We start from the raw sequence: 26509 nt of genomic DNA on the forward strand, positions 1-26509 counted from the left end.
GTACCCGATTGTGTTCGGGTCGGGTATTTCGTGCTTGTTGGTGTGAGTTTAAATCTTAGCATTTTTCTTCACCAAACTAAACTTTATGCATATTTTCTTTTCCTTTTGAGTTGAATTTTCTACATATTTAAACTAAAACAGTCATGGCATGTCGTTGACTAATTTTTCATGAATTTCTTTTTTTTGTTCGGAAACAATATTTTATTATAATGATATTAAATTTTACAATAGCGGATAAGCAATCCGCAAGGTTAATAAAAATTACAAGATTACATCGCCTTTATCACGACCAAACATATTTCCAATCCCTAACTAAATCCGAGATACGAAGATGTTTATATTCTGGCAACACTAACAACCAACTTGAAACCCTGAATTTTATTTTTTCCCAAACTTCATCCAATGACTCCGATTTTTCTTCAAATAATCTTGTGTTTCTTTCCAACCATATCGACCAAAATGTGCAATGAACAAACATAGACCACAATCTCGAGTGTCTTCTCCCCGCTTGCCAACTTGGTTCTAATAAAAACATGTCTTTTGCGTTCCTCGGAAAAGTCCACAGAAAGCCCATTTCATGAATTTCTTAGCTCAATGCTTTTCTTTTTTGCCACAAATTGTCATCCTTTTACAAGATTGTAAAATCACACTACTTTAAAGTCATGGAAAAAAGTCAGTATTAATTTTAACTTAAATATGGAATAATGTGTTTTATCTTTAATGTTTCCAGGAGGAATATATTTAATCATATTTAGTGTCTAACTTTATAAATATTGAAGTTTTCCATTTAGATTTAGTACTCACATTTAAATTTCTTACACCCCAAAGCCACCATGAGTCAGTCCAACATAACGACCAAATTTTATTTATTTTTAATTCTTAATCCGGTAACCGATCTGGTTATTCTGGTAGCATTTTACTACGCGAAGTCCTACCCGATTAAGAATAGTCGGGTTCAGGTTTGAATGCCTGAACTACCCGATAATTTCCATCCGATCGGGTTTGGGTCCCCGAACTACCCTACCCGATTGCCCACCCCTAACCTTGTGGATGGTTCTTTAACAATTGGAACCTTTTTGGTATACGACTCAGGATTAATAAATATTGCGTTTCTATTTTCATCAAGATTTTAGTTTTACATATGGAACTACTGCAGTGAATAATGAGTTGACAGTATTGATCCATTTTGTGAGCTATGAAATACCATCAAGGTTCAGCTAAAATCAATTCCCAATCTTCTGGCTCCAATTGGAAGGCTCAATGGTTCTTTTGTGAGTTGTAGATAGATTTATTAATCGGAAAAGAATTTATACTCAGTGAATTTAATTCAAGCAACGAAGGCTTGCTTTTAGTTTTAGCTGAGAAGCGAACCTTTGGCTCAAAATGTCAAGGTAGGGCTGACCAGAGTAAGATGTGGTTTACATGTGTTTAAAACATATTTTGGCTTTAAAGTTTTATAGTCTGGGCTTAGGTTGGCTCCAAGGAGCGTAGAATCGTGAGAGATCATGTGTTTGTGCTCCTGAATTTTTGTATGTTTGTCTACTTTTGACAGGGGTGGAACCATTATGGGAAGAAGTAGTTGGCCACTTCCTCGAGGTAATCTCTTTAATACTCTTACATGCATTTGGTATGTGCACTTTTCTTGATAACCGGTGTGTGTTTTGCAGCTTTCTGAGTGTTCCAATCAGCAACTACAAAATATGGCCCTCGATGCATTGGATAAATCTATATGTGCCGTTTTAGGTTCTGATCAGTTCCAAGAGTGTTCTTCACCTAAATCTGTTGATGCATCAAAAGATGTGAGAACTTTATTTGTTTCCCCTATAAAGTCTATTCTTCCAATTCTTTGGTTTTACATAGTGGTTCTTAATATATAATCTCCTCAAATTTTCTCTGGAAGCATACTGACTATTCAAAGTTGAGATCACTGGAATGTGCTGTCATCTCTCCACTAAATAGTCTCTATTGTTCATCTCAAAGTATTGACGTTCGGATAGGATCTCTGAAGATTCTTCTGCACGTTTTGGAGGTAAGTTTTTGGTCTTAGTTTGATATACTTCCTCTTTTATTGGATTTTATATAAACCATGCCATCGCTCTAACTCTTATCTTTTTATGATTTTTACGAAGTTGCAACTGTTTTTGGTTTGAATGAATGATTTTTCAGAGGCATGGAGAGAAGTTGCGCTATAGTTGGCCATATATTCTTGAGATGTTGAGGTGTTTTGTTGTTACAGATTCCTTTTTGTGATCATGTAAGAATCATTGCTAAAACTCTCCAACATTCCCAGGTCAGTTGCTCATGCGTCAGAGAAAGATCTCATCACACTTGGATTCCAGGTGACAAAAAAAGCATCAAAAGCATTGATTCTAGAATGTTTCATTTCATTTTAGTTTTTAAAATTTTGTCGGAGATTTCTATGTTGGGTGTGTTGGTTACTATTCGACGATAACTTTGTATGGGGTCATCTAATTTGGAGCAACAGTGGACCAAACTGACCATTTAGCTGTGATACTTGGATTTTGTATCGATGTCTTTAAGTTTTTTTACCAAGTGTGAGATTGTCTGGTGGAATGCCTTTTATTTGGGTCCATGCATGTTAAAGTTTTGCTCTCAATTTCTGTATCTTTCTTTTTTTGTTTGTTTGTAATTCTTCGCATTAATATGGATTCTAGATGTTCAAGAGTATTCCTGATCTGCCTTTTACTCTTCTTTCTCTGTAGAGTCTTCGTGTAATCATGAACGATGGGCTCCCCACTGTACCTACTGATTGCCTTCCTGTGTAAGTTTCACTATTCCATTAGTTTCTGGATTGTTGTGTCATTTCCTTGACATTCTGTAAGTCGTAACATGATGATTATTTCTGCGCTCTTATTGTTAGATTGTGGGGGCTAAGTTTCTAGGTGGCTATGTCTTCAAAAAATAATCTGACGAATCTTGCCTTTCTTGGGAGGAAAATAGTGGTTGCTCCAGAAAGCGAACACCGGATAGCATTTTTGGATTAACCTTTAAAACAGAGATACTAACAAACAGTGAACATGATAACTAGAGGACAAATATCTAAGTCTGGCCGAATCCCCCTCATCGAGGAGTCACTTGAGATGTATATGAAATAAAATGAACAGACAAATATCTAAGTCTAGCTGAATCCCTGAAACAATAGCATAATGATTGATTGACTGTCTTGAAAACATTTTTTTTCAAACAACCCACCTTTATTGAATGTTCAGAAACATTGTATATAGGAGAGGAGAAGGCCAACAGCTCTCGCTCCCAATAACTGAGGTACAACACGAAAAAGATTACTAAATGCACTAAATGATAACAACCAGATATCATTAAGAGATCTCGGAAGAGGTACTTAAATATGGGCACCCTTTCCGGTCAAGCTTGCATAGACCTTTGATGTTGCTGGAAAACATATTCTCTGAAAATAAACAGAACCATCTCTCTTCGAAGGCTGGCCAACGTTTCCTCACTTTGACAGCATTGCATTTAGGTGCAATCTGAAATCTCCGGGCTCTAAGGATGTCATCGACTACAATCCTCCTGGCTAGGAACTTACAGTAGAAGGAAATGGACAAATGGTAGTAGATAGTAAATTAGTCCAACATGGGGTATAGATAGTATTTACCTCCTCGAAGAACGAATAAGCTGTCAAACTGATTTTGCTGTAAAAAAGCCATTAGAACTATGTTTTCATATAACACCAAAGATTCCAAAATTGACCTGTATTAGACAATCAATATTGGAACAACTTGTAAGAGTTTCTTAATAAGCCACCGGCCTTATTCCCAAAAGAAATTATCCCTAACATCTTTTGGATCAGTCACCAACCGCATATTGGATTGGGGTCCTGACAGTCAACATTGGCTGGGGTAACAACTTGTAAGAGTTTCTTAATATGCCACCGGCCGCCTTTCCAGAAGAGATTATCCCAAACATCCCTTGGACCAGTCACCGATCACATACTGGTTAAAGTTCCTGCCAATAGCCAGGTATAGTCTCTAAAGCTGATATTTCCAGAACCCATTGCCCAATCAATTCATGCTTCTGCTATTACCGGAATCCGTAAAAGCTGGCTCCCAAGTAGGGGAGATAACAATCAGATACCAATCTGTTGGTTGTTACAGTTGTGGAGCACGAGACTTTGCTCGGGAAGTCAATCAGCGTGCCTACAGTCCAACAAACCCATAGAAATTTTTTGTATTCTTTATATTCCTTTCCAAATTTGTTGCAATCGTTGGACATTTTGATTGATGGTCATTGGCCTCCGTAAATATTTGTAGCATGATTTGTAATGCAGAGATTCATCCCTTATGCACGACCTCTGTGAACACATTGTTGTTTCCCTCACCGTCTTGCTTAGTGTAAAGAAGAGATTTTATTGCACGACCCTGCGTAACATAATATTAGACTCCAATCGCTATGCAAGTCCGTGATCGAAAAAATCTTGAACTCCACATTCCTTCATAATCATCATGGAACCCTGAATTTTATCTTTGTCCCAACAATCTTTAAATGATTTTTCTTCATTGTCAAAAATCCTCATGTTCCTATCCAACCAAACTGACCAACATATACAATGGACTGCCACAACCCAAAAATTTCTACCCCTCCTATGCAGATCACAACCAAGATCTGCTGCGAATGAAATCCCTAAATGATCCCGGTGACACCCAAACCAGACCCAAGCCCTCCGAAGCTTTGAACCGAAGAAAACTCGTAAAAGGACAATGAATGAGCAAATGGTCCTATGGTCCTGGGTCTCCACCTAGACCCACCTCTTGCCCACACAACTTGCACCAACTTGGGGAAAAAAACAAGTGGGGTACATCTTTTGCATCATCTCGCATGTTGGTAGTATTCCAAGCACTGTAGCCCACGAGAACACTTGAACCTTAAACGAAATCAGGCTTTCCAAACAGTATGATAAAGAAGAAATGAGAAAATAAAGATCCAAAAAAAGATTTCACTAAAAAAAGCCCCGAAGAATCCCAAATCCACTTTCGAATATCATCAACTCCTTCAATCAAACTTATCCCATCAAGGGATCCGAGCAGAACTCTCAAATCGTTCACCTCCTCATCCCTCAAGTCTTGTCGAAAGTTTCATGAAAGATTGGGAAGGTTGGATGATGGATCAGAAAGAAAAAGTGGGAGATAAGCTGATTATCAACCAAAGAAATCTGAAAAAAAGATGGAAAAGTTCCTGAAAAGAGGAATTCCCCCACCGCCTTGTCGACCAATCTGCCCGAAACATCTACTACCAAGTTAAACAACAAAGTGGAAGTGGAAGTCCTTGTCTAAGCCTTTTTTCGCCATTGAGTTTACCCCTCGGCCTACCATTGATGGGAATTGAGAGACACTCGAGAGGCATCGCTTGATCCACCTTCTCCACTGATCCCATAAACCCTTCTTAAGTAACATAAAATACAAGAAACTCCGCTCGACATTGTCATAAGCCTTCTTGAAATCAACCTTAAAAACCCACCCACTTCTTTTCTTAAACCTAAAGTTTTCCACCTGCTCATTTGCACTAAGACAACAGTATAGAATCTGTCTTCCCTCAATAAAGCACTCTGTGAGTCTGCTATTGTGAGAGACATTACCTTCTTTAATCTCTAGGACAACACTTTTGCAATAATCTTGTAAAGATTAGTGACCAAGTTGTTAGGACGAAAATCTTTTATTTGAACATACCCTTGTTTTTTGTATTAAACACACGTATGTGTTCTTTTGGTATTAAACATATGTATGTTTCATTGGTTATGCCGTTGATAACCCCCCTCCCCTAAAAAAAATTATTAAAAAACCTTCATCAAGTCCTTTTTTATTTTGTCCAACACTCTTGGTAGACTTCCATTGTGAACCCATCTGGTCCCGCTGTTTTTGCTCCATCGCTTCAAAAACTGTTTTCTTAATCTCCTCCTCTAAATAAGATCTTTCAAGCTCTAACCTAGAGTCACTATCGCTAGAGCTCCATTCCACGTCTTCTGTACCCCAACCCCCACCGTAAGTCTTGCTGTTCGGTTTTCGAAAAATTCTATTGAATCAAACTCAATCTGTTCTCCATTCGATATAATCGATCCATCGGTCCGTTCCAATTTATTGATGGTTGACCTCCTCCTACGCTGGTTAAGTGACGAATGGAAGAATTTGTATGGCTCGTCCATTTAACCTTAAATTTTGGCCACCCATTTGGTTTTTTTTTTTTACAAAATAGCTTATCCAAGGCACATTTGGCATCTCTTCTTTCATTTTCTAATAGTACTGACCCAGACCCTCGCTCTCCTTCTCGTCCAACTCTTGAATCGTCTCTAACTCCACACATCTCACTTCAATATTTGAATCGTCTCTAACTCCACACATCTCACTCCGATATTTCTAGAAACCTCTTCGTTCCACTTCCTAAGATTTGATTTTATTTCCTTGAGCTTCATTATAAATTTGTACCCTTCCCAACCTGAAATATTTACTATTCCACCAATGCGGTAATTTTTTCTTTACATACTTATGATCTAGCCACACATTTTCTAATCTAAAAGGAGATGGACCCCAAACTCCCTTCGAGGTGTCTAAAATCAAAGGAAAATGATATGAGGTAATTCTAGGCAAGACTGTTTATCCACAAAAGGAAAAAGTTTCCAGTTACGCTCCTTGGAACAAAAACCTATCCAACCTACGTCAAATAGGAGAAGCCCTCAAATTAGACCAAATATATTTGGCAATCAAAAGATGTGGGTCACACAAATCAAGTTCCCTAATCAAGGAATCAAAACAATTCATGCTAGTAGTCAAGGGTTTAATATCCAGTTTCTCATTTAATGATCTACCCACATTGAAATCCCACCCTACACACCGGCGTTGGCTACAAATCACCCTCAGCCCTGCCAGTTCATCCCAAAAAGCCTGTTTTTCTCTCGGTTTGCATGGCCTGTAAACTGCTGAAAACTACCACTTAGTGACACTGTCCTTCTCAATTTCTATAGAGACTAAAATTCTCCTAACAGACTGTCCTTCATCGACACATATCTAGAATCCCGCGCTACCAAAATACCCCTTAATCTTCCAATTGCTAGCAACACTAACCACTCAACGAACCTAGACTTCCAAATGCTTGCAATAAATCTCCTATCTACCCACTATCTTTTAATTTCTTGAAATACTATGATGTTCGGACTCTTTGCGCATAATTGCTCATATTAACCCCTTACATCTACTCGAACCTCCTTCCCTAATGGTCAAAGATAAGATCTTCATTTACCACTTCGGAACCTATGTGAAACGACCCTCTCTCATAATTAATTCCAAATGTCAACCGATTTAACCGTGTTATTTTTAAAACAATGATCTACTCCCTTCTAAATTCATGAAGGGCACCTTCAACTGAGAAAGAAGATCTCTTTTATCATCCCCTACAAACAGGTGTCCTTAACCACTTCCACCCCTTGCACTAGCCTCTCTTGCTCACCCTCGAAAAAATTAGTATCCAAAACACCCGGCTTTTCAATCGCCAGTGAGTGTACATGACTTCCAACGAGTAGAAAGATTGTTTAAGTGGAAAAGTGTTAAGATGAAAACTAGCCTCGCCCGCTTTGGAGCCAAGAGAGTTCTCGTGGAACAGCCTATCTTTTCGAAATGAACTTGGAAATGATGCAAATAAACCACTAATATCCTCCATACCTGAAAAAGTCGGCGAGTTATTGTCTGAGGTTAAGGATTTTAGCCTGTCGGAGACAAAAGATTCAAAGTCCTCTACGAAACTAACTTCAGTCAAATCATGATGAATCCGATCCTCGAAATTCCTTAGACCTCCACTATCCGAACACGATCTTCCTCTCTCGTAGGATCTCCCATGAAAAAACCATCTTCATTAATGATGACATTGTTAGCAACCGAGCGTGGTTTCCTTCTAATATAAACTTTCTCAAAACTAGTTACGGAGGATCTATTTGACTCTCCAACATTTGTCTTTTCTTCAACCCCACCAACCGAATTCGGCAATAATTGAATGACTGACTCCTCTTCTTAAATCACCAAAACCTTTTGGATTAATCGCCTTACGGAGTTTAATCTGCCACCCCTCTGGGAGAGGGGCTGACCCATGAAAATTGATATGTGGGCTTGCTGCTTTTGAAACAATCCTATCCCCATAAGGATCGTCACTAACAGCCGAATCCAGACCTTCGAGAATGCGAGTAGAATCATAAATACATGGATTGAACCCCCTGGTGGGGATCTTTGTTATAAGAATGCAAGCTTCCTTAGCTACCCCACCATTTCCTGCATCTTCTACCACAACCTGAGCATACGACTGATGATCATTAAAAGGATTGGCTGGTAGACTAACTGAATCCACAACAATTTTAATTGAAATGGGGCCAAGCTGCGATTGAAGCTGCAATAAGAAATGATCGTCACAATCGGGTGGTGCAGTGAATAGATGAAAATATTTTCATGGAATATTAGGAGTGGAGGTTCAGCTACCCGTAGGGGATTGATACATGCAGTTTTAGTTAAGGAGAGGCTAAATTTAGTTGTTTTGCAAGAAATGAAAAAAAATATGGTGGACAAGAGATTTATTGCTAGTTTGTGGAAATCAAGGTTTGTGGAGTGAGTTATTTTACCAGCAGTTAGTCGGTCAGGGGGTATTTTGGTTATGTAGGATCCAAAGGTGATTTCGGTTAAGGACAATTTGATTGGGAAGTCTCGGTCTCGGTCCGCATTCGAAAGGATAATAATAACGATTGGTGGTTTACGGAGGTGTATGATCCATGCAAACCACGGTCGAGACAATTTTTGGAATGAGTTGGCATGATTGAGAGTCTTGTGTGGGACAAAATAAAGATCAACATTGCAATGTGGATTAGCAGTCATCACGATTTTCATAATGTTTCGATTTTAGATTTATTGAGAAATTGGGAATATGTGTATCATTAGGACTCATTTGATGTCGTTTGTTTCATGACGAGAGTGGACCACTAGTCCACTATTGTACTCTTACTTAATCTATTATTAATAAAATATGTTTCTGTTGAGAATAGGGATTATTTAAGGAAGGTTTGAGCTGTAAATCAAGTATATATGATAAATAGGTATTAGCTAGTTGTCAAGTTTATTTTAGGTAGTTTTTAATTTTAGGATGATATTCTTTCCCTCTAAATTAGTGATACTATCCCTGATATTGGGCTGTAATTATGCTGTAAATTACTATAAAGGCAATCTCAATAGAAGAGAAGATTATTCCCTCAATTACCTCTTTCAAGTTGGTATCAGAGCAGCCCCATTCTGCCCAGAATTTTCTGCGCCATTAACCTAAGCCAGAACCATGTCAGAACATTCTAGCGAATCCACCACCATTCCTCAGCCTTCCTCACAACCCACAGTGACTAGAGATCTGCAAAAAACAACCTCTGATTCACACCCTGTTCAAATAACCACCATCAAGCTGAACGGCGACAACTTCTTGCGATGGTCTCAGTCGGTGAGAATGTATATCCGGGGCCGAGGAAAGATGGGATATTTAACGGGTGACAAGAAAGCTCTGTCAGAAGATGACCCAATGTATGCTACATGGGATGCCGAAAATTCCATGGTAATGACGTGGCTGGTAAACTCCATGGAAGAGGAGATTGGCACAAATTATATGTGTTTTCCTACGGCATATGAGCTATGGGAAAATATAAATCAGATGTATTCTGATTTAGGGAATCAGTCCCAAATTTTTGAGTTGACTCTCAAACTTGGTGAATTACGGCAAGGAGAAGAAACAGTCACCAAGTACTTCAACTCCTTGAAGAGAATCTGGCAGGACCTTGATACTTTTGATGCTTATGAGTGGAAGAATGCTGAAGATGGACAGCACCACAAGAAAACAGTGGAAGATGATCGTATCTTCAAGTTCTTGGCTGGCCTCAATGTTGAGTTCGACGAGGTGAGGGGGAGAATTATCGGTAGGAGGCCGCTGCCATCCCTTGGCGAAGTCTTCTCTGAAGTGAGGAGGGAGGAGAGCCGGAGGAATGTTATGCTCGGCAAGAAGGGACCTGCTGCTACTGTTGAAGGTTCTGCTCTTGCTTCTACAGGCCTGAACATGCGCAGAGGTGCTGCCAACCTCCGTAAACCAGAGGAGAAACCAAGTGTATGGTGTGACTATTGCAACAGGCCGCGTCACACCCGAGAAACCTGCTGGAAGATTCATGGCAAACCTGCCAACTTCAAGGGCAGAACAGGGGAGAAAACGGGCCGTGCCTTTCCCACTGCAAATGAGGCCGAGACTGCTGCCAGCACCATCACTAAAGAGCAGCTGGAGCAGTTACTAGCACTGATAAAATCTAATCCATCGTCCAGTGCTCCTAGTGTCTCGGTGGCACATACAGGTAACGAAATAAATGCCTTTCCTTGTGGTTTCGGAATTTCTACTCCATGGATAATTGATTCTGGAGCATCTGATCATATGACCCACTCCTTGAACTTGTTAAAACTATACTCACCGTGTTCTGAAAATAGAAAAGTTAGGGTTGCAGATGGAAGTTTTTCACCTATTGCCGGAAAAGGTTTGGTCCAAATTTCTGAAAAAATAGACCTTAAGTCTGTTCTCTATGTACCTAAACTCACCTGCAACCTTTTGTCAGTTAGCAAATTATCCAAAGACTCTAACTGTCGTGTGGTTTTTTGTGACTCTCATTGTATTTTTCAGAGCCGGAGCTCGGGGAAGACGATTGGCAGTGCTAGAATGGTTAATGGTCTTTACTATTTCGAGAATATTTTACCTGGTAATAAAATTGTTCAAGGGCTTAGTAGTATTAGTTCCCTTTCTGTTCGTGATCAAATAATGGTCTGGCATTGCCGTTTAGGCCACCCCAGTTTTTCATATATGAAACATTTGTTTCCTGACTTGTTTAAAAAAATGAATCCCTTGGATTTTCATTGTGAATGTTGTGTTCTTGCAAAAAGTCAACGTAGAACATATGTTTCTAAACCTTATCTTGAATCAAAACCTTTTTACTTATTTCACAGTGATGTATGGGGACCCTCAAAGGTAACTACATCATCTGGAAAAAAATGGTTTGTAACTTTTACAGATGACCATACTAGATTGTGTTGGGTATTTTTAATGAGCGAAAAAACTGAAGTTGGAAAATTTTTTAAAGAATTTTACAATTTGATTGAAAACCAATTTCAAACAAAAATAAGCATTTTGAGAACCGATAATGGAACAGAGTATTTCAATCAATATGTGGAGACTTTTTTGAAGGAAAATGGCGTATTACATCAGTCAACCTGTCCTGACACTCCAGAACAAAATGGGGTATCGGAAAGGAAAAATAAGCACTTACTTGAAGTTGCTAGGGCCATAATGTTTTACATGAATGTTCCAAAATACCTGTGGGGAGATGCTATTTTAACTGCAGCATATTTAATTAATAGGATGCCTACACGAGTTTTAAAATACATCACTCCGCTGGGCTGTTTGAAAATTTTTTTTCCGGAATCTCGAATCAATTCGGATTTACCACTAAAAATATTTGGTTGCACCGCATATGTTCACATACCTAAGAGATCCCGGTCGAAATTGGATCCTAGGGCAGAAAAATATGTTTTTTTAGGATATGCTGCAAATCGCAAAGGCTACAAATTTTTTAATCCTCTCACGAAACGGTTTTTTATCACGATGGATGCCACCTTCATGGAAACAAAACCATATTTTACCAAAAATTTAATTCAGGGGGAGAATAATATAGGGGAACCAAATTTTTGGGAAATATCCGAACCTCTTCCAAATTTGGTAATTGACCAACCTCTTAATTTTCAAAATGAACAAAATGGGGAGTCTGAATCCACAATTGTCGACCGTGAAATTGATCTGTCGGAAAAGGAAATACTACGAATGGGAAAAAATCGAAATATCCTTGAACCTATTGTTTATTCTAGGAGAAATGTCCTCAGAAAAAGCGGCGATGAATTAATCATTCCAGCACAAGCTTCATTGGAAGCCCCGGGCAAAGGAACTATGGATACTCCAGGTACCTATTTTTTCCCTCACCCACAGAAAAACATCCCTTTATCTGTTATTCCTGAGCCTTCCAGTGTCAGTCTCGAAAGTCGAACCCCAATTGTCCCACAAGAAAATGATCTGGACCTTCCCATTGCCCTTCGAAAAAGTACTCGAACCTGCACCAAATACCCCATTGCTAGATATATAACCTATGATCATTTATCCGAATCACATAAGGCATTTACTACTAATATCTCGAAACATATTGTGCCTAGGAACATTCAGGAAGCACTAGAGGACCAGGATTGGAGATTAGCAGTGTTCGAAGAAATGAAGGCCTTAAAGAAGAATGATACTTGGGAAATTGTTGAAGCACCTAAGGATCAGAAGATAGTATGATGCAAATGGGTTTTCACAATAAAGAGCAAGGCGGATGGTAGTGTAGAGAGATATAAGGCGAGGCTTGTAGCAAAAGGCTTTACGCAGACATACGGAATAGATTACCAGGAAACATTTGCTCCTGTTGCAAATTAACTCAATTCAAGTACCGCTGTCACTTGCGGTTAATCTCAATTGGCCCTTGTATCAGTTGGATGTTAAAAATGCCTTCCTAAATGGAGATCTAGATGAAGAGGTGTTTATGAGACTCCCTCCGGGTTTTGAACCAAAGTTTGGACTTGGCAAGGTGTGTAGACTGAAGAAGTCCCTGTATGGACTTAAGCAGTCTCCGAGGGCATGGTTTGAACGTTTTGGCAAGGCTGTGAAGCGACTTGGTTATGTTCAAAGTCAAGCTGATCACACCATGTTTTACAAACACTCAAAGGAAGGTAAAACTGCTGTGTTAATTGTATATGTTGATGATATCATCTTAACAGGGAGCGACTACGAGGAACTTGGAGAGCTTAAAGAGAGGCTTGCAAAAGAATTCGAAATCAAGGACTTGGGTGTGTTGAAATACTTTCTTGGAATGGAGTTTGCAAGATCCAAGGAAGGTATATTTGTCAATCAACGCAAATATGTCCTTGATTTGTTAACTGAAACAGGTATGCTAGGATGTAAACCGGCTGAGACGCCTATGGAGCCCAACGTCAAACTGCAACCAGCAGGGACAGAATCCGTAAAGGAGAGGGAGCGCTATCAGAGACTTGTCGGGAGGCTCATTTATTTATCACACACTCGACCTGATATAGCCTTCCCGGTTAGTGTAGTCAGCCAATTCATGCACTCGCCTGGGTCAGAACATTTCGAAGCAGTGCACAGGATCCTAAGGTATCTGAAGGGAACACCAGGTAAAGGTCTTCTGTTTAAACGTCAGGGACATCTGCAAGTTGAAGCCTATACTGATGCAGACTGGGCGGGAAGTGTAATTGATAGAAGGTCTACTTCGGGATATTGCTCATTTGTGGGTGGCAATTTAGTCACCTGGCGTAGCAAGAAACAGAATGTGGTAGCTCGAAGCAGCGCAGAAGCCGAGTTCAGATCCTTAGCACAGGGAATTTGTGAGGTTTTGTGGATTAAGAAATTATTATTAGAGTTGAAGATTTCAGAGTCAGTTCCAATGAAGATGCACTGTGACAATAGAGCAGCAATTTCAATTGCACATAATCCAGTACTGCATGATCGCACAAAGCATGTGGAAGTCGACAAGCACTTCATCAAAGAAAAAATAGACAATAGTGTGATTTGTGTGGACTATGTCTCTACTAAGGAACAAGTAGCTGATCTACTTACGAAGGGACTACACAAGAGACAGTTCGAATGGTTAGTGAGCAAGCTGGGTATGGAAGACATCTTTAAACCAGCTTGAGGGGGAGTGTTGAGAATAGGGATTATTTAAGGAAGGTTTGAGCTGTAAATCAAGTAAATATGATAAATAGGTATTAGCTAGTTGTCAAGTTTATTTTAGGTAGTTTTTAATTTTAGGATGATATTCTTTCCCTCTAAATTAGTGATACTATCCCTGATATTGGGCTGTAATTATGCTGTAAATTACTATAAAGGCAATCTCAATAGAAGAGAAGATTATTCCCTCAATTACCTCTTTCAAGTGTTTCTTATAAAAAAAAAGTGTCTTGCTTTGATTCCTTGTTACATGAATTGGAGTTGTGCGATCCACCTTTACTGAATGGAAAATTCATCTGGTCGAATTTGAGGGACTCACCATCTGCTGCAGATTGGATAGGTTCTTGTTCATAGTGGGATGGGCTGAAATTTACCCATGTTCTAGACAAACGGTTCTTCCAAGAATTACCTCGGATCACTATCTAGTTATTTTGGATTCGGAAAAGATTAAGTGGGGCCATCACCTTTTAGATTTGAAAACGTGTGGTTGAGGCACAAGAGCTTTAAACCATCAGTTTTAACTTGGTGGAATAATGCAGAATTTAAAGTATGGGTGGGATATAAATTTATCAGAAAATTCAAACCATGAAAGGAGACATTTGAAGACGGAATGAAGAGGTTTTTGGGTTGGTGGAAGTAATATTGACTGGGTTGAGAGAAAAAATCAGAGGGTTGGATAAATTAGAGAATGACAGGTGAGGATTTGAAGAAGTATCAAACGAAAGAAAGGAAGCAAAATGGTTGTTAGAAGAAATGTGTGTCGAAAGAATTGTATTAATAACGAAAAAGCAAGGTTAAATGGATTTAAGAAGTGGATCATAATACAAAGTTTTTTCACTCGCTTTTGAACCAACGGTGGAGTAAGGCCACTTGATAGATTGGAAAGAGATTATAGATTGCTTACTGGATGAAATTGTCTCCATCATTGTAAAGTTCTTTAAGGAGTTGTATAGCTAGTCAGGCACAAGGGATTGGGGTATTGAAGGAGTAGAGTGGTGTCCCATTGATAGAGAATTGAGTTGAGATCTAGAAAAACCTTTCTCGGGAGAGGAGGTCAAGAAGGCAGTGTTTGAGTGTGATGGATGTAAGACTCCGGAATCGGCGGTTTTACCTTTGCGTTTTTTCAAGAATGTTGGGATATTGTTAAATGAGATTTAATGAAGGTTCTCAATGAATTTTTTGAAAGCGGAATCATAAATGGTGTTACAAATGAAATGTGTCTATGTTCGATATGAAAGAAACATGATTCGATCAAGGTTAAGGACTTCAGACCGATCAGCCTTACGACAAGCTTGTGTAAGATAATAGCTAAAGTATTGCGAATGAACTATTGGAAAAAAGAAATAGGAAGAAGACGAAACGGTGGGTTTTGAAGGTTGACTTCGAAAAAGCATACGACAATGTAGATTGAGATTTTTTTGATTTTGTCTTAAAGAATAATGGTTTGGTGAGAGATGGAGAAGGTGGATCATAGGATGTGTATCGAACGCCATCATTTTCTATTATGATTAATGGGAGGCCAAGGTGAAAATTTAATGCACATAAAGAGATTAGACAAGGTGGTCCTTTTCTCCTTCTTTGTTTAACTTTGTAGTAGATGTGTTAGGGAGGTTGGTTGATAAAGCTAAGGACAGGGATTTAATCAGAGGGATCCGGGTTGGTAGAGACAGGATAGAGATATCTCATATTCAGTTTGCGGACGATACACTTTTATTTCCTAAGGAAGAGAATCATATCATATTTTTTGTGGAAGTTTTGAGATAATTTGTAACATGTCCGATTTAAAAATCAATTGGGAAAAGGGAGCTTTGTTGGGCATCCAATGTGAACAAGAAGAAATTGAACAGTTAGCTGAGCAAATTGGATGTGGTAAGGAGAAGTGGCGGATTAAGTATTTGGGAGTGCCGTTAGGAGGAAATCCATTACAACTCTCGTTCTGGGAACCCATTCTGACTAAGATGTCAAAAAAGTTGGCAAGTTGGAACAGGGCATTTCTGTCAAGAGGAGAGAGGTTAACGTTGATTGCATCAGTCTTAAACGCACTGCCGAATTATTACATGTTTCTTTTTAGAGTACCAAAGGGAATAGCGGATGCGATGGAGAAAATTTCAAGGAAATTCCTTTGTGGTGGAACTGACGGTGATGCACATAGTCATTTGGTTGCCTGGAAACATGTGTGCAAACCTAAAGATAAAGGGGGATTGGGTATTGGGAATATTTTTTTGAGAAACAAGGCTATGTTGAGGAAATGGTGGTGAAGGTTTTATGTGGAAAATGAGACGTTGTGGAAGAAGATCATCATCATAGTGAGTAAATACGGGTTACAAGAGAATGGTTGGGATGCTGATTTAGCAAAAAATGTGACATTCAGATGCCCATGGAAGTTTATTTCCCGATCTTACCCGAATTTTCAACAATTAGTGATGATTAAGGTGAGAGGAGGTAACAATGCTAGGTTTTGGGAAGACAGATGGTGGGGGGATTCTTCCTTCAGAGATCTTTACCTATCTTTATTTCAGCTTTCCGCGGTTCATAATATACCTATATCATATTTTGCTCACTTCGACAATCGTCTTCCCAATCATGGGACTTGCATATTCAAAGTGTTTTGAGGGATGAGGAGTTATTAGAGTTGACTAAGTTATTAGGTGAGTTAGATAGGATAAGGTTGATTGAAGGGGTAGATATCCGAGTGTGGAGTGGGGATCTTTTTGGTCTTTTTCAGTGAAATCCTTCTTTGCGTAATTCTTTCCCTACGATAGTTTTTCCGATTTTCCATATTTCTATGTTATTTGGAAGGTTTAGTTCCAACAAAGATCGATGTATTGTCGTGGACAACGATTCTGGGTAAGTTCCCGACCTTGGAGATGATGCAAAATAAGTGGCCCTCATGTGCTATGTGCCCAAATTGTGTGTTATGTCGGAATGAGAGGGAAACACGGGACTATATGCTCATTCACCGTGCATTCATGAACGGCATGTGGGTTAGAGCTCTAAAAAATTTGGATTTGATTTGGGTGGTGCCGAAGTGAACGAAAGATTTATTCACTATGGATTTGGGACGACTACTTGGCAATAGGGGAAGAATGTGTTGGCAAGTGGTGGTTCAAGGCAAATGTTGGTAGGTGTGGTTAGAGAGAAATCGAAGAACTTTTGAAAATACGGAAAAAAATAGTGTCGAGTGCTGGGATAAAATCAAAATCAAAATCGCTACATGGATTGATGCTCATGTAGATTTTCAGAATTTGTCAATCTCAGATTTATTGAGAGTTGGCTTTTGTGTATCATTGATAGGGCAATGATTTTATGTAATTTTTGTTGACGGTATATCACTAGTTCACTTATTGTAATTAACATCTTTTAAATTATTAATAAAATATTGTTTCTCATAAAAAAATAGCTTGCATTCCTAGTTCTTTTTGTAAATCGTATTGTAGCCCCCTATTAACCACTCTGATTTGAAATATTTTGTGCTTAACCTTGAATTCTTCCTCTAGTGAACCCTAGGCCGTCTAACTTCATCCCCGATCTGGTTCTAAGTTCTAACCTTGCCCCACCCGTCCCTAGCCTCACCGCTCTCCGGCGGACCCTTCTTCCGACTCACTCAAACCTAAGTTCTGTACCATTTTAACCCTAGTTCGTTTACCTATGTTGCTGTCATATCAATTATCTGAACCACGTTTTTGTTCGGGTTTTCCTCTGAGTAGAATGTTAAAACTTCTCTCATAGTCAGCACATAATTTATTTAATTTTAAAACTTTTTAAGGCGGCAAGGCCCTCGTACCCAAACAGTCCCTTAGCTTAGAGCCATCAATCTAAGTCAATACTCAAAACATTCACCTTATTGAAATTATTTTACAACAATTTGGCTATCATTTTTAGAGCCCCTCAATGTTCTCATACACTAAGAACACTTGATGAATATTGCGACATTTACAGCATTGTAGTGTGAATCTGCTTTCTTATCATGGGTAAATGACTTGAATTGTGATTCTGATGCTGTTTTTGCATATGATGACTTTCCTCTTTTCCAAACTTCTTTCTTATTAAATAACCTCTGTAATTGTTAACACGTGCTGATTCAATCTGTTATGCAGATGTATTGATGTTACTGGAGCATACTGCACTCAGAAGACTGAATTGAATATAAGTTTGACAGCTGTGGGTCTATTATGGACTGCTACTGACTTTATTATGAAAGGTTTTACACATTGGACCGAAGAATTAGGAACAGGTTTGTGTTTGCTCTAGAACTTGTCATATCTTATCTGACAAATGACTTCGTATCTGAGTAATTGACTTTCTTCGAAATACAGATCAGAGAAATTGTAAGAAATTGGAAGAACTTGCTCTCAATGCAGATAATAAAGCTTCTGAGGGAACATCCTTATTGAATACTCTTGATCATGACACATTGCTCTTCTCTGTATTCTCATTACTTCAGAAGCTGGGGGCTGACGACAGACCAGAGGTTTTGTAGATTTTAAAAGAAAAATTTGCAATTATATAAATTTCCAATGGTCACGCCAAGATTTTTGTGGATACTCTCTCCCACGAAAGCAAACTTATTTCGATGAGCAACTTTTGCTGTTGCTTGAATTCTGTCTTCGGACTCTATGACTGTTGATTTGTTAAATTCTTAACCTTTTCTCATAGTCATTATAATGTATATCGTTGCATTAAATTCTTCGCTAGGATTCTTTTTACTATTCTCATAATTCATTGCGTGTAAATAGATGTGCTTGCGAGATATCTTCATATAGTCATATTTATGACTGAGGGGCTAGTTATTTTGGTGCCGGTGTACTGGAAGATGGTTTTATATTTCATTGATGTCACCAAACATTCGACTTTGATCCAGGAAGATCAACCAGTGTACTAAATTTTGTGGTATTGCTTTATGTTGTGTGAACCACACACTTATTCTAAAATCTATGCATATATACCATTCTCGAGGAAACTTTTTCCTGAATTTTTGTTTATAGCTTATCATGTTATCCAGCTATGATGACTTGACTTGCTAATAAATTTCTGGTAGAGTAGTTAAACAATTACTTTTTTCTATGCTTTGGTTTTTGCACTCATATCAACAAAAAGATAAAAGATTTACTGGTCTTACGATTACTGGGTGGTCTTTTTCTCCAGCTAAAACTCTCTCATATCTTTAGGTTAGAAACTCCGCGGTCAGGATGCTTTTCCAAACTCTCGGAAGTCATGGGCAGAAACTTTCAAAAAGCATGTGGGAAGATTGTCTTTGGAATCATATTTTCCCTACATTGGATCGTGTGTCTCACATGGTAAGGTGAAAGTATGAAAAAGTCAGTGTGTTTTGCCTTTGACTGAAAATAGTTTCATTGTTTAGGCTGCAACATCATCGAAAGATGAATGGCAAGGTAAAGAACTTGGAACTCGCAAAGGAAAAGCGGTTCATATGCTTATACATCACAGGTTTCATCTATTCTGCTTTCTTTAGTCTGCACAAATCTAATTTTCCCGTAAATTACTTCGTTGTAAATCTATTTGTCTTTATAATTAATTGGCAGTCGAAATACAGCTCAAAAGCAATGGGATGAGACACTTGTGCTGGTGCTTGGTGGAATTGCTCGAATTTTACGATCCTTTTTTCCTTTATTAAGAAGTTTAAAAAACTTCCAGTCTGGTGCACTAAGTTCTTTTTTTCATTAATTTACTCAAATGTTTGATTTGTTTAGAAAATTTCAAAATTCTTTTTCTGTACTCAGGATGGGAATCGCTTCTTGTGTTTGTCAAGAGTAGCATTTTAAATGGTAGTAAAGAAGTTGCTCTTTCAGCAATAAATTGTTTACAGACGACTGTTGTTTCTCCATCTTTGAAGGTGATGTCCCTCTCATTTCTTGTGGTAAATTTTACCAATTATTTGTGACTTCTTGTGAGAACTGTATAATAATTGCTATAAAATTTCAGTAATTTATAGTTCATAGACTTGTAAAAGTTTGTTTCGTCTTATTTTTCATACTTTTTAAACAGGGGAATCTTCCAATAACATACATTAAGTCGGTACTTGATATTTATGAGGCTGTCCTTCAAAAATCACATAGCAGTGATGATCATGTCATAAGCAAGGTGAAGCAGGAGATTTTACATGGGCTTGGTACTAAATCGACATCTATCATAATTGTTCCGATTTCGTTAGTTATCTAGAAATTTACTAGGATTACCATATTTGCTTTTTATCGGAGACCTACGTCACACTTGACCGTCTCTTGACAGGTAAAATAAATTGCTACTAAAATTTTGTCTTTCAACTTCTTCATTTTTCTCGCAGGAGAATTATATTCAAATGCTCAAGAGATGTTTGATGGTGGCATGTATAATCAACTGATATTGGTCATGAATAGAGCCCTTGAGGAAGTTAAGCTCTGCAATAACAAATATGAATCTGAATACGTAAGTAAAACCTTTCCATTGACAAGAACATGCTTTACTACCCGAACCTGAATATTTTTTTTTACTACCTCGAACCTGAAAAAAAAAATTTGTTACCCAATTATTTGGTGTAGTTTGAGAGAATAGCAGAGAAAGAAAATGCTTCACTTGTATTATTGCTTCAAAAAATAATGGTTAGATACAATGAATTTATAGACTCATAAGTTAACTAAATTCATAAATCTAAGGGATAACTAGATACTGATAATTTTAATCCTAAATATAAAAGATAATACAAACAAGATCCTATCAATCTAGATAAGGTGATGATAATCCTATAGATCTTGATAAGATGAGGATAATCCAATATTCTACATTTGGTATCCCAAAAATTTTCAGGCATGCGGGTACCAGAAATTTCCATTTTGCTGAGCAAAGGTAATCGGTATCTTATTCAACAAATGAGCGAAGGTAACTTAAAATTGATTCATAACCAAAACTAAAGGCAAGCGAGAACATCCATTTTGACTTTGCACAAAATCAAATCAATTTCTAATCCTCCGTCAATCCTAGATTTGTTAGCGGCATGAACACCTCTCCACCAATGGACATGGCTTACTGCTATTTCCGGTTTCCCCACCCAAACTCCATGTCGTAGAGATCAAATTTTGGCGACCCCACCACTGAAAACAACCACTTTCCGATCAGAGCCACCTATTCTGTCAAATTTGGGCGACCCCAAATTTAAACATTCCATACAAAAAAATCATCAAAATTTATACTCGTAAAAAAAAATAAAAAATAAAAAGGCAGCTGAGAGAAAAAACTTAAATTTAGAAGACCAAAGTGGAATGCCAAGGCGATGGATGATGGTGAGTTGACAGTTATGTAGGGAAGAACAGAAGATGGAAAAAGGGCTGGATTTTAAAAACTTTAGGTTTAATTTTTTTATTACGCGGGTACCAGATACCTGATCGGGTAGGAAAATCTTACCCGATCCCGACCCGATATAATAAAAATGAACCTGTTTTTTGGTTGGGTACCCGATACTTGTACGTGAATGCCCACCCCTATTGTGAAGTGGATAATGGTCCCTCGGTTCCCTCCTGCTCCTTTTTTGATAAACTAATTACAGTAAGTTAGAAACTGTTGCTGGCAATTTCTTAGATTGTTGCTGCTGTCTTATTTTCCATTGGGCAATGTGGTACTCCTTTACATGTTGCTGTAATCAGCAAATTCAATTGGAAGATAACATGAACCTTGGAAGACTTTTGGCCTAGATCTTACATAATACCATTACCTTTGATAAATTGATATTTGGATTTTCTTCCATAGGGTCATGTCCCGCACGTGCAACGTACGGTACTGGAAATTATACCTCTGTTACGTCCAGCTGAGCACCTAAGTTCAATGTGGATTGTATTGCTGGGGAATTTTTTGAATTTTCTTCCTCCTGCTAATACCGTTTTAGACAACCCAGAAGATGGAACCAAACAAGTCAGTGAGAACATTCATATCTCTGGTATGCCACGCCCTGTTGCATTTTCTTGATTATCAGGTTAATCTTTGTTTAAATATGTCTCCAACTATTATTATACAGATGATACTCCTAATGGGATCTCTTCATTGCGAAAAGAACGAGAAGGTTTAGTTCATGGTGCTATATTATCATCGACCACTGTGGAAAACGGCACTAGTAATTTGTTTGCGGAGAAGCTTGTACCGTTGCTGGTTGATCTCTTTTTGCAAGCTCCAGCTACAGAGAAGTATAAAATTTTTCCAGATATGATTAAAAGTCTAGGAAGGTGAGATAAAGTCAAATGCTTATGTTTCCTGCAGTTCCTTATGCTAAATTATTTTTGAATGTTTGTTGAGATTGGTTGTAACTGCTGCTGTCGGATATGACGTTTCAATTGTTTGTGTCCCATTTTCTTCGTAGTTTGGATTTGTTTTAGCCTATTGTAACTAATAAAAGTAAATGGGACACAAATAAAAGCAAGGTTCAGCATACTGCTGTATCACTCTTAACACCATCTAGCCTAGGTCTCCACTTCTCGAAGTCTCCTTCACGTTACTGATCCAGTCTTGCACATCATCGCATTTTGTTGGTAAACTGCCAGTTGATTGTGTTAAGGCAGACCCTACTGTATTTCACAAAACCAAAGATACATGGACGGTGGTGACCCACGGGAGGAAATAAATCTGATACCTTTGGTATAAAATAGGTTTGAATATGGGTAAGGAAAATGTCCACAAAGATATAAGATTAATGAAGAAAAAATAATGCTAGAGAGTGACATCCAACAAAATAGAATAATTACTGCATATGAAGGCACAATTCTAACGAGATCAAATTAGAAAACCTACAATATAAGATAAAAATAGAAGAAATTATGAAATGCCAAGCAAACATTGTGCTGAAGGATGTTTAATGCAGCAAAATTATTTTAAGAAATAAAATGATAAAGGCATACCATCTGCTTTCAGTTAAATAAGCGTAATTGCACTTGCAATGTAGTCAACACTTCAGAGGCTCATTAACAAAGTTTTATTTAAACAGTTGGGCGAATAACTATGACTTACTGTAGTCATACCTACTCCTGCGTCTCAGTTCTCGCTTTCAAAAATCTGTGATTTGCCACGAGAACTGGTGGACATGTTGAAGAAATTAACTATTGTTCAGTCGCCTGTAATGTTGTGTAGAAGATAGTGTGGAGACTGTCTTGTGATTTATAGATTTCGGATATCCATGTTGTAGATTTTTGCATCTTTTTATTTATACATGGTAGTAATTTGTACTTGATTCTACACTATCATGTGGTTTATGCTAATATAATCCCCTTTTTGTTAGGTGTATGACAACAAGAAGAGATGACCCTGATGGTGCACTTTGGAGATTAGCTGTCGAAGGCTTTCACCTCATTCTGATTGATGATGTCAACAAACATACCCCAGTATTTTCGAATGATCTTTCCGTTAGCAGATCTTCAAGAATCCATGTCTGGAAAGAAGTGGCTGATGTGTATGAATTGTTTTTAGTGGGTCATTGCGGCCGTGCTCTACCTTCTAATGCACTCTCATCAACCACACTTAAAGCAGACGAGTCTCTTGAGATGAACATCTTAGACATTCTGGGTGACAAGATTCTTAGATCACTGGCTGATGTACCTCTTGATGTAATTTCCATCCGCCCGACCACAATATATTTTTGTCCTTTGTGCACTTTATAATGTATGCTTTAGTTTCACCATTTACTGCATAAATCATACTCAGAGACAAAATTACCATCACTGCTAGCTTGCTGTTGCAAGAATGTCTGACTCATTTTTCCAAATCATCAACTTGTATGCTGGTTCTACTCATGAGATCCCCAAAAAGCATTTACTCTTGATTATGAATCCCCATTGTTTTGACTGGTATCTCTTTTCTTCAACACTGTTGTTTGGGTGAGAATATAACCTTTTGTTTAGGAATGATTTGCAGCAGGTAAGTTCTCCTTTGGGGTTGATACATTCTATTTTGTTTGAAACGATCTTTTTTGGCTGATGTAGATAGCTTCATTATTATCATAACATTTCCGTTTTTCTTCTGTCATCAAATTCATCGACCTTGCTTCTGGTTTATCTTTCATTTTAACTGTTAATTCATTTTCAATTCTAGTTTATCTTTCATGAAACTGTTCAATAGCTTGCAGTTCCTGCCTTTGGAAGTGTAAAAATAGATATAACCTTTTCAGTGATACAGGATTCTAGATTTTCGTGCAATGTGCACCATCTGGTACAAAATTATTTGCTATGGTCTGATTTATGGAAATTTACTTCTACAGATTGTACAGAGACTGATTTCTACCCTTGACCGATGTGCATCACGTACTTCTTGTTTACCTATCGAAACTGTTGAACTTATGCCTTCTCACTGCGGCAGATTCTCTTTGACATGCTTGCAAAAGCTTTTTTCCTTGAGCAGGTACTTTGAAACCTGTAGTTTACTATATATTTCTCTGATGAATGGTTTCTGTGTCCGTGTTTTAATTTACGATCTTTCTCACAGCTATGAGACAAGTGATTGGAATTTGACCAGATGTGAAGTTAGCAAATTTTCAATCATCGTACTCATGTCAAGATGTGAATTCATATTGGGAAAGTTTTTGACTGACGAGAACGACTTGGGTGGTGATCAAAGAATTTCTATGCATTTTCGTTTTTCATCTCCATTTTTAAGCCATCTGAAAGTCTACATTTTATGTGCAGGTCAGCATTCATTACCACCAGCAAGATTGGAAGAAGTGATATTTGTACTACAAGGGCTTGCTCGCCTTGTAATTCATTTGGAAACAGCATCTGCTCTTCCTTTGCATCATCACTTAAAGGAGGGTCTCTCTGAGGATAATCTGAGAAGACGATCACATCTCCTGGTTCTATTTCCATCCTTATGTGAGCTTGTTATATCAAGGTGAGAATGTGAATTTTGTTTTAGTATGGATTTTTTTTACAAGTGTGCAACTTTTACGTCATAATAGTATATTTCTTTCCTAGAACTTTAAAGAGAAATTCGCTCAATTCAAGGTAACCTAACAAATAAACAAATGACAGGCTTAAATGTTTGAATGGAAGTAAGGTGGTGGTATCTATTAATCAGCCATAGATCTGGTTGTTCGATGCTATTGTGTGATTTGTTTTCTCAAATGAATGCTATCGCGTGATGTTCAGCGGCATCCTCCCTTTTTCTCTTAACAATCCACTGACTATTGAATAAAAAATGAATTACTTCATTATCTGCATTTAATTCCGGTGCTTGTTCTCACCACCATAAAACAACTCTATTGGAAAATCCAAGCTATAAGTTGAAGTCTCCGCCTCACAACTACAATTTTGCATCCAAAATGACTGCAAATGTTCCCAACCAAAGCTCAAATCCTTATAAAGAAAACAATGGTGTCAAGGCAATGGAGGAACACTATGAATAATGCACCGAAAGAAAATGAAGGAGAAAGGGTGAGAGTTACTCTTTTTTCATATATGATTCAGTTCGGTAAATAGAAGAAGCGTACACTACCAAATCTCATAAATAAGGAAATAGTTCTAATCCTAAAATTACTTCAATAAAATAAAATCATGACATATTTAATCTAATCAAATCATGCCTAATTTAAGGACACTCCCCCTCAAGTTGGTGCAAAGATGTTCATCATGCAGAACTTGCTAACTGGTGTTTCAAATAGTTGTCTTGAAAGACCATTGGTTAAAACATCTGCAACTTGTAGTGTAGTTGGAACAAATGGAGTGCAAATTGTTCCGTCTTCTAGTTTTTTTTATAAAGTGTTTTTCAATTTCGTTGTGTTTTGTTCTATCATGTAGAACTAGATTATGAACAATACTGATTGCTGTTTTGTTATCACAGTATAGCTTCATAGGAAGACTTATTGGTTTATGTAATTCTTCCAAGACTCTCTTTAGCCATAGAATCTCACATACTCCTTGAGCCACTACTCTAAGCTCAGTCTCTGCACTGCTTCTGGCTACAACACTTTGCTTCTTACTTCTCCAGGTTACTACGTTGCCCCACACAAATGTGCAGTCCCCGAAGTTGACCTTCGATCACTAACCGAGCTTGCCCAATCAACATCTGTAAATATTTCAATGTCTCTTTTCTCATTTTTCTAAAGCAAAGTCCTTTTCCAAGTGTTCCTTTAAAATATCCTTGGATCCGGTACACTGCGTCAAGATGTTTTTCATTGGGAGAATGCGTGAATTGAAGCAATGTTTGAGCGAGTTTGAGACAAGTAAATTAGTCTCCCAACAAGTCTTTGATATCTTTTATATCTTACTAAGTCTAAAGGAGTGCCATTTTTTATATCTCCCGGCTTTGCGTTCAGTTCAGTTGGTGTATCTGCTGTTCTGCACCAACTCATTCTAGTTTACTTTAAGAGGTCGAGAATATACTTTCTATGAGACAACATTATACCTTTCCTTTATCTTGGTATTTCCATACCAAGAAAGTACCTTAGCTGACCCAAGTCCTTAATCTCGAATTCTTTGGATAGGTTTGCTTTCAATCTGTTCATCTCTTTTATATCATCTCCACTCAAGATTATGTCACCGACATAGACAATCAGCACATAGATCTCATCTTTCTTAGATGTTTTTGTGAATAAAGTATGGTCAGATTGTCCTTGGGTGTAGCCTTGACCTTTTACTAAATTTGTGAACCTCTCAAACCATGCTCTGGGCGATTGTTTTTAGTCCACAGAGAGATTTTTGATTTA

General features: G+C 38.0%; 2 protein-coding genes across 6 annotated transcripts in view; both read left to right on the forward strand.

Moving 5' to 3' along the window:
• Positions 1–26509, forward strand: part of LOC140959031 (uncharacterized) — a 62420-nt gene that overhangs the window by 25654 nt on the left and 10257 nt on the right. For 2 of the 5 annotated variants that reach the window (XM_073416733.1, XM_073416737.1), the window contains 19 exons: positions 1553–1596; positions 1668–1799; positions 1901–2029; positions 2167–2219; positions 2291–2339; positions 2724–2782; positions 17937–18073; positions 18156–18310; positions 19008–19136; positions 19202–19287; positions 19383–19498; positions 19581–19693; positions 19846–19969; positions 20144–20265; positions 21580–21766; positions 21845–22049; positions 23096–23420; positions 24071–24210; positions 24295–24696. In XM_073416733.1, the coding sequence (XP_073272834.1) occupies positions 1553–1596; positions 1668–1799; positions 1901–2029; positions 2167–2219; positions 2291–2339; positions 2724–2782; positions 17937–18073; positions 18156–18310; positions 19008–19136; positions 19202–19287; positions 19383–19498; positions 19581–19693; positions 19846–19969; positions 20144–20265; positions 21580–21766; positions 21845–22049; positions 23096–23420; positions 24071–24210; positions 24295–24696 (2707 nt within the window). The remainder of the gene's footprint in view (positions 1–1552; positions 1597–1667; positions 1800–1900; positions 2030–2166; positions 2220–2290; positions 2340–2723; positions 2783–17936; positions 18074–18155; positions 18311–19007; positions 19137–19201; positions 19288–19382; positions 19499–19580; positions 19694–19845; positions 19970–20143; positions 20266–21579; positions 21767–21844; positions 22050–23095; positions 23421–24070; positions 24211–24294; positions 24697–26509) is intronic. The other 3 variants (XM_073416735.1, XM_073416736.1, XM_073416734.1) reach the window with 3 other exon arrangements.
• Positions 9032–11701, forward strand: LOC140958699 (uncharacterized). The gene is made up of 2 exons (XM_073416244.1): positions 9032–10378; positions 10699–11701. Exons 1-2 carry the CDS (start codon positions 9331–9333, stop codon positions 10731–10733), a joined length of 1083 nt encoding a protein of 360 aa, XP_073272345.1. The 5' UTR covers positions 9032–9330; the 3' UTR covers positions 10734–11701.

This window comes from Primulina huaijiensis, chromosome 15, assembly GCF_012295235.1.
Source record: "Primulina huaijiensis isolate GDHJ02 chromosome 15, ASM1229523v2, whole genome shotgun sequence".
Classification (NCBI taxonomy): domain Eukaryota; kingdom Viridiplantae; phylum Streptophyta; class Magnoliopsida; order Lamiales; family Gesneriaceae; genus Primulina; species Primulina huaijiensis.